We start from the raw sequence: 7506 nt of genomic DNA, 5'->3' as shown, positions 1-7506 counted from the left end.
TGCCCAGTAAACCCCCCCTGCCACCCCCAGTGCCACCCAGTAGCTTCCAGTACCCCTCCCCACCACCCCCAGTGCCACCAGCAGTGCCCAGTAACCCCCCCTGCCACCCCCAGTGCCACCCAGTAGCTTCCAGTACCCCTCCCCACCACCCCCAGTGCCACCAGCAGTGCCCAGTAACCCCCCCCTGCCACCCCCAGTGCCACCCAGTAGCTTCCAGTACCCCTCCCCACCACCCCCAGTGCCACCAGCAGTGCCCAGTAACCCCCCCTGCCACCCCCAGTGCCACCCAGTAGCTTCCAGTACCCCTCCCCACCACCCCCAGTGCCACCAGCAGTGCCCAGTAACCCCCCCCTGCCACCCCCAGTGCCACCCAGTAGCTTCCAGTACCCCTCCCCACCACCCCCAGTGCCACCAGTAGTGCCCAGTACCCCCCCCCTCAGTGCCACCCAGTAGCTTCCCCAGCCCCACCTGTGCCTCCCCCAGACCCCTCCCAGTGCCTTGGCTGTGGTGCAGAGGGAGCTGTACTGGGGGCACTGGGAGCCAGGCTGCCCCCCCCCAAATTGGGGGGGGGGGAAGGGGTCACACACAAAGCACCACTGCTGCCCCCCTCCCACCCACCCAGTGCCCAGGGGCCTGGTGGCACCCCGATGGGTGACACCCCCTGGGGGGTTCCCAGGGGACACAGGAGGGGTTGGGGGGCACCCACCCCCTCCCAAGCCGGGCTGGGGGCAAACTAAGGGTCCCCTGCTGCCCCCTCACCCGTTCCAAGTGCCGGGGGGGGGGCAGCTCCGTGCGCCCCGAGCTGGCATGGGCACGACGGTGCCCGCGGGGAGACACTGCCCTGGCAGGGGCAGGCGCCCCTAAACCTGGCAGAGTGGGGGGAGCACAGTGGGTGTCAGGCACGGGGGTGGGGGGCACTGGGAGATACTGGGAGAGCCAGGGGGCAGGGGACTGGGGGAGAAATGGGGGGGGGGGGTGTCGAGGGTGGCACAGTGAACATGGAGGGCACAGTGGTGGGGGGCAGTGGGAGAGTGGGGAGCGCTGGTGGAGGGGGTGGGGGGCACTGGGAAGCACTGGGAGAGCCAAGGGTGCTGCGGGGGGGGGTACTGGGGGGCACTGGGAAGTGGGGGTGTGAGGTGCAGGGGTTGTGGGGGGCACTGGCAGAGCCATGGCTACCAAGGGGGCAGGGGACTGGGGGGGTCACTGGGGGGGTCCGGGGGGCACTCAGTGGTGGGGGGCAGTGGGAGAGTGGGGAGCGCTGGTGGAGGGGGTGGGGGGCACTGGGAAGCACTGGGAGAGCCAAGGGTGCTGCTGGGGGGGGTTGCTGGGAGGCACTGGGAGAAGTGGGGGGGCTCTGCAGATGGGGGTGCATGGTGGGGTACGTCGGGGTGAGGGTTTTGGGGGGGTCCACCCAGATGGATCCTGCTCCACGTGATGTCATGATGTGGGTGCCAGCCTGGGGGCCCTGGCAGGGGGGGGAGCACCCATGCGTGCTGGGAGCTGCTACTGTGGGTGCTGGGGGCTGAACTGGGGTGTTGGGAGGAACCCCCCCCCCGGCCCCTGCTGCACCCCAGCTGTGCAGGCCGGGGGGGTTCTGGGTGCTGGAGTGGCCCTTGGCCCCCCCAGACTGTCCTGGGTGCTGGGGATGTGTCCCCCCCATACCCCTGCCAGCCAACTCGATACCCCCCCTTGGCTGCTGTGCCTCCCTGCCCGTGGTTGATGCCCCACTGGGGGCTGGAGTAGCCCTTGGCCCCCCCAGATTGTCCTGGGGGTGTGTGTCCCCCTCCCCTCTGCCATCCACCCTGGGTACCCCCCTGGCTGCTGTGCTTCCCTGCCCATGGTTGATTGCCCCCCTGGGTGCTGGAGTGGCCCTTGGCACCCCAAGACTGTCCTGGGGGTGTGTGTCCCCCTTCCCCCTGCCATCCACACTGGGTACCCCCCGGCTGCTGTGCTTCCCTGCCTGTGGTTGATGCCCCCTTGGGTGCTGGAGTGTCCCTTGGCCCCCCCTGGATTGTCCTGGGTGCTGGGGGTGTGTGTCCCCCTTCCCTTTGCCAGCCACCCTGGGTACCCCCCTGGCTGCTGTGCCTCCCTGCCCATTGTTGATGCCCCCCTTGGGTGCTGGAGTATCCCTTGGCACCCCCAGCCTGTCCTGGGGGTGTGTGTCCCCCTTCCCCCTGCCAGCCACCCTGGGTACCCCCCTGGCTGCTGTGCTTCCCTGCCTGTGGTTGATTGCCCCCCTGGGTGCTGGAGTATCCCTTGGCACCCCCAGACTGTCCTGGGGGTGTGTGTCCCCCTTCCCCCTGCCAGCCACCCTGGGTACCCCCCTGGCTGCTGTGCCCCCCTGGGTGCTGGAGTGGCCCTTGGCACCCCCAGCCTGTCCTGGGGGTGTGTGTCCCCCTTCCCCCTGCCAGCCACCCTGGCTGCTGTGCCTCCCTGCCCGTGCTCGATGCCCACCCTTGGGTGCGGAGCGCCCCCAGCAGCGCGGGCAGAGGGTCGGCGGCCGAGGGTCCTTTTATTGCAGCAGGGTGGGGAGGGGGACAGCCGGCAGCCTCCCTTCCCCCCCTCCTCATCCCGTGGGGAAGGCTTTGATGACTTTGACGTCGTCCAGGGGCCGGTCCTGGGCGTTGGTCTCCACCATGGCCAGGCGGGCCAGGACCCCCAGGCCCTGGCACACCCTGCCGAAGATGCTGTGCTTGCCGTCCAGCCACTGCGCCGGCGCCAGCGTCAGGAAGAACTGGCTGCCGTTGGTGTCCGGCCCCGCGTTGGCCATCGCCAGGATCCCTGCCCCTGAGCGCGCGGAGAGAGGGGGGGAGAGGGATGGAGGCAGAAGATGGGTGGGTAGATAGATGGAGAAAGGGTGGATGGATGGTGGATGGAGAGGGAGGGACAGAGAGGGATGGATGGATGAAGGGATGGGTGGATAGATGGGTGGAGGGATGGAGAGGGAGGGAGGGATGGATGGAGAGGGAGGGAGGGATGGGTGGAGAGGGAGGGACAGAGAGGGATGGATGGATGATGGATGAAGGGATGGGTGGATAGATGGGTGGAGGGATGGAGAGGGAGGGAGGGATGGATGGAGAGGGATGGATGGAGAGGGATGGATGGATGGAGAGGGATGGATGGAGAGGGATGGAAGGATGGAGGGGTGGAGGGATGGGAGAAAGGATGGATGGAGAGGGATGGAAGGATAGAGAGGGATGGATGGAGATGGATGAAGGGATGGATGGAGATGGGAGAGGGATGGATGGATGGGTGGATGGATGGATGGAGAGGGATGGAAGGATAGAGATGGATGGATGGAGATGGAGAGGGATGGATGGATGGGTGGATGGATGGAGAGGGATGAATGGAGAGGGATGAATGGAGAGGGATGAATGGAGGCATGGGAGAAGGGATGAATGGAGAGGGATGGAAGGATAGAGATTGATGGATGGATGGAGAGGGATGGATGATGGATGGAGAGGGATGGAGAGGGATGGATGGATGATGGATGATGGATGGAGAAGGATGGGTGGAGGGATGGATGGGTGGAGGGATGATGGATGGGTGGAGGGATGGAGGGATGTAGATATGGATAGGTGGGTGGGTGGATGGTGGATGGATGGAGAAAGGATTCATGGATGGATAGAGATGGATGGAGGATGGGTGGAGGAATGGGTGGGTGGATGGAGATGGTGATGGAGATGGATAGGGATGAATGGGTGGATGGATGGGTGGGTGAAGATGGATGGATGGGTGGAGATGGTGATGGAGATGGATGGGTGGATAGGGATGAATGGGTGGGTGATGATAGAGGATGGATGGATGGAGATGGAGCATGGAGGTGGATGGATGGAGCATGGATGGATGGAGGAGGATGGATGGAGCATGGATGGAGTAGTGGAAGAAGGATGAAAGGACAAAAATATGGATGAGAAAGGACCACGAGGCGGAAGGAGGGATGGAGAACAGGGTGAGGAAGGATGGAGGGATGGACAAAGGGGTGATGATGGGGTGGAAGGATGAGGGGAGGAATCATGGATGGATGGATAATGGAGATGGATGGATGGTAGTGGAAGAAGGATGAAAGGATGGAGAAATGGATGAAGAAGGGTCAAGGGGTGGGAGGAGGGATGGAGAAGAGGGTGGGTAAGGAGGGAGGAATGGGTGATGATGAGGATATGCCACCCCAAGCCCCGTGCCCTGGGGGACATGTGGGACGTGCCAGCCCGTGGCCAAGGCCTTGGCTTCATGAAGGACATCCCCTGGGGTCATGACACCCCAAGGAATCGAGTCCTGGGTGCCATGGAGGATGTGACACCCCAGAGATGGGCTTCTGGGGGGCATGGAGAACATCCCACCCCATGGGTGGGCTTCTGAGGGACATGGGGCTTGTGACACCCAATAGATGGGGTCCTGGGGGGGCACGGAGGACCTCCTACCCCATGGATGGGGTCCTGTGGGGCAGAGAGGACATCCCACCCCATGGATGGCATCCTGGGGGGCACAGAGGACATCCCACCCCATGGATGGCATCTTGGGGGGCACGGAGGACATCCCACCCCATGGATGGCGTCCTGGTGGGCACAGAGGACATCCCACCCCATGGATGGCATCCTGGGGGGCACAGAGGACATCCCACCCCATGGATGGCATCCTGGGGGGCACAGAGGACATCCCACCCCACGGATGGAGTCCTGGGGGTCCTGGGACATGTGCCCCCCCTGGGGTGGTCTCTCACCAGTGAACTTGAGCTCGGGGTGCAGCTCATCCTCAAACTGTTTGCCGTAGATGGAGGCTCCGCCGCGGCCTGGGGAGGGGTGAGAGGGGCTCAGCCAAGCCCCCTGGCACAGGCAGCGGTGCCAGGGTGCCAGGGGTGCCGGGTTAGGGCATCTCACCAGTGCCAGTGGGGTCCCCTCCCTGCACCATGAAGTCCTTGATGACCCTGTGGAACTTGGTGCCGTTGTAGTAGCCGCGGCGGCAGAGCTCGGCGAAGTTCTTGCAGGTGCGGGGGGCGTGCTTCCAGTACAGCTCCAGCACCATGGGCCCCATCCTGCCACCAGCACAGGCACTGGGCTCAGCATGCCCAGCTCTCCCCCCAACCTCCCACCCCCCCAAAATGGGGATCAGACCAGAACTGGAGGGGGAACTGAGGATGGTGGAGAGCTGGGGGACAATGGGGTCTGGTTGGGACTGGGGTCCGGCTGGGGCTGGGGGATGATGGGGGCTGGCTGGTTCTGGGGGGCCAGCTGGAACAGGAGGAGAACTAAGGCTGGCCAGTACCAGGGGGGCAATTGGGGATGGGGGATAACTGGGGCTGGCCAGTACTAGGGGGGCAGTTGGGGCTGGGGGATAACTGGGGCTGGCCAGTACTAGGGGGGCAACTGGGGCTGGGGGATAGAGGGGGCTGGCCAGTACTAGGAGGGGAACAGGGACTGGATGGTACTGGGGCACATGGGGCTGCCCAGGCCTGAGGGGCAAGGACCTGGGGGCTGCCCAGGGGCACTAGGGGCTAATGGACACCGAGAGGACACACGCGGCTGCCCGGTACGGGGAGGCACGGGGAGGTTCGAGCACCCAAGGGTAGCGGGGTTGGGGCGCAACGGGGACCGAGGGCTAATGTCTGGTACCGGCGGAACTGGGAGCTAACGGGAGCTAACGGACACCGGGAGCTGCCCAGTGCCGGGGTGAGGAGCACAGGGGCTCGCTGGGGCGCTAATGGGGTCTGTCCTGTCCCGAGGGGGAGCTTGGGACTAAGGAACACCGGGGTCTGGCCGGTACCGGGGCAGGGGGCGGGGACAAGGGCCTCCCGGTGCCGGTATCGCGATCCCACCCCTTACGTGGTCTCCATGGCGACGGTGGGAGGCTGCCAGGAGTCGGGCGGGACGGCGGCCATGGCTCTGCCGCTGCCGCCTCTGCCGCTGCCGCCGCCGCCGGAAGGGCCTGGAGGCGCGCGCTTCCGGGGACACGCCCCCTCCGCCGGAGCGCGACCAATAGGCGAGCGAGGCTGGCTGGGGCGGGCAGCCAATGGGCGAGGCGGGAGGGCGCGCGCGGCGGTGACGTAGAGGGGAGGGGGATTCGAACCAGGCCCCGCCTTCCCCCGCGCGCCAGGCGCCGCCCCCTCCTCCGCGCGCGCGCCGCAAGCGGGCCCCGGCGGTGAGCGGGCACCGGGGGGGGGCGGGGCCAACCGGAGGCGGGGGCGGAGCCAACCGGGACCCCCCGGGGGCGGGAAAAAAGCGGGGGGGGAGCGGGGCCCCTGCGGGGGGTGGGAAATGGGACCCTCCGGCGTGGGGCTGGGGTTCCCCGGGCCGGGGTTAGGGGTCCCGTGGGGGTCGGGATGCGGGACTGGGCCCCCCCGGTTGGGGCTGGGATCATCCCGGGACGAGGGGGCCGGGCTGGGACCCCTCGGTGGGGCTGGGAGCCTCTCAGTGTGGGCTGGGATCCCCCCGGGGTGAGAGTGCGGGGCTGGGATGCCTTGGTGGAGCGGAGACCCCCTGGAATCGGATGTGGGGCTGGGAGACCCCGGGAGCGGGATGAGAGCTCCCTTGCGGGTCGGGGTACGGCGCTGGGACCCCCGGGGCTCCTCAGTGGGGCTGGAACCGCCCCCGTGTGGGGCTGGGACCCCCCCGAGATGAGAGTGCGGGGCTGGGACCCCTGGCGGGGCTGGGAATGCCTGGAATCGGAGCGTGGGGCCGGGATCGGGATCAGAGGTCCCGTGGGGGTCGGAGCGTGGGGCTGGGACCCCCCGGGGCTCCTTAGTGGGGCTGGGACCCCTTGCCCCCCGGTGTGGGGCTGGGACTCCTCCCGCATGAGATTGCTGGGCTGCGACCCCTTGGTGGGGCTGGGGACCCTCTGGAATCAGGGTGCGGGGCTGGGACCCTCCGGTGTGGGGCTGGGGACCTTCTGGAACCGGCGTGCGGGGCTGGGACCCTCCGGTGTGGGGCTAGGAACCCCCTGGAGGGGGCTGGGAGTCCCCGGGCCCGGGGTGCGGGACTGGGACCCTCTGGAACTGGGCTGCGGGGTTGGGGGTACCCCGGAGCTGGACTGCGGGGTTGGGGTACCCTGGAGCTGGGCTGCGGGGTTGGGGGTACCCCCGAGCTGGACTGCGGGGTTGGGGTACCCCGGAGCTGGGCTGTGGGTTGGGATACCCCGGAGCTGGACTGCGGAGTTGGGGTACCCTGGAGCTGGGCTGCGGGGTTGGGGTACCCTGGAGCTGGGCTGCGGGGCTGGGGTACCCCGGAGCTGGACTGCGGTGTTGGGGTACCCTGGAGCTGGGCTGCGGGGCTGGGGTACCCCGGAGCTGGACTGCGGGGTTGGGGTACCCTGGAGCTGGGCTGTGGGTTGGGGTACCCTGGAGCTGGGCTGTGGGTTGGGGGTACCCCGGAGCTGGGCTGTGGGTTGGGGTACCCTGGAGCTGGGCTGTGGGTTGGGGGTACCCCGGAGCTGGGCTGTGGGTCTGGGTCTCCCCAGTGCCGACTGGGAACTGCCGGTGTGGGGATGGGACCCTGGGACCCCCCCTGGGGTCAG

General features: G+C 67.3%; 1 protein-coding gene across 1 annotated transcript; it reads right to left on the bottom strand.

Annotated features, from left to right (window-relative positions):
* Nucleotides 1–2565: 2565 nt before the first annotated feature.
* Nucleotides 2566–5896, bottom strand: PPIL1 (peptidylprolyl isomerase like 1). The gene is made up of 4 exons (XM_054176569.1): nucleotides 5820–5896; nucleotides 4878–5032; nucleotides 4721–4789; nucleotides 2566–2787 (listed from the first exon to the last, which is right to left on the bottom strand). The coding sequence occupies exons 1-4, from the start codon at nucleotides 5873–5875 to the stop codon at nucleotides 2567–2569; spliced, it is 501 nt and encodes a 166-aa protein (XP_054032544.1). The 5' UTR covers nucleotides 5876–5896; the 3' UTR covers nucleotide 2566.
* Nucleotides 5897–7506: the final 1610 nt, after the last annotated feature.

Source organism: Dryobates pubescens, chromosome 35, assembly GCF_014839835.1.
Source record: "Dryobates pubescens isolate bDryPub1 chromosome 35, bDryPub1.pri, whole genome shotgun sequence".
Taxonomy (NCBI): Eukaryota; Metazoa; Chordata; class Aves; order Piciformes; family Picidae; genus Dryobates; species Dryobates pubescens.
Note: the sequence above shows the minus strand (reverse complement) of the source record. Positions and strands in the feature narration are given on the sequence as shown.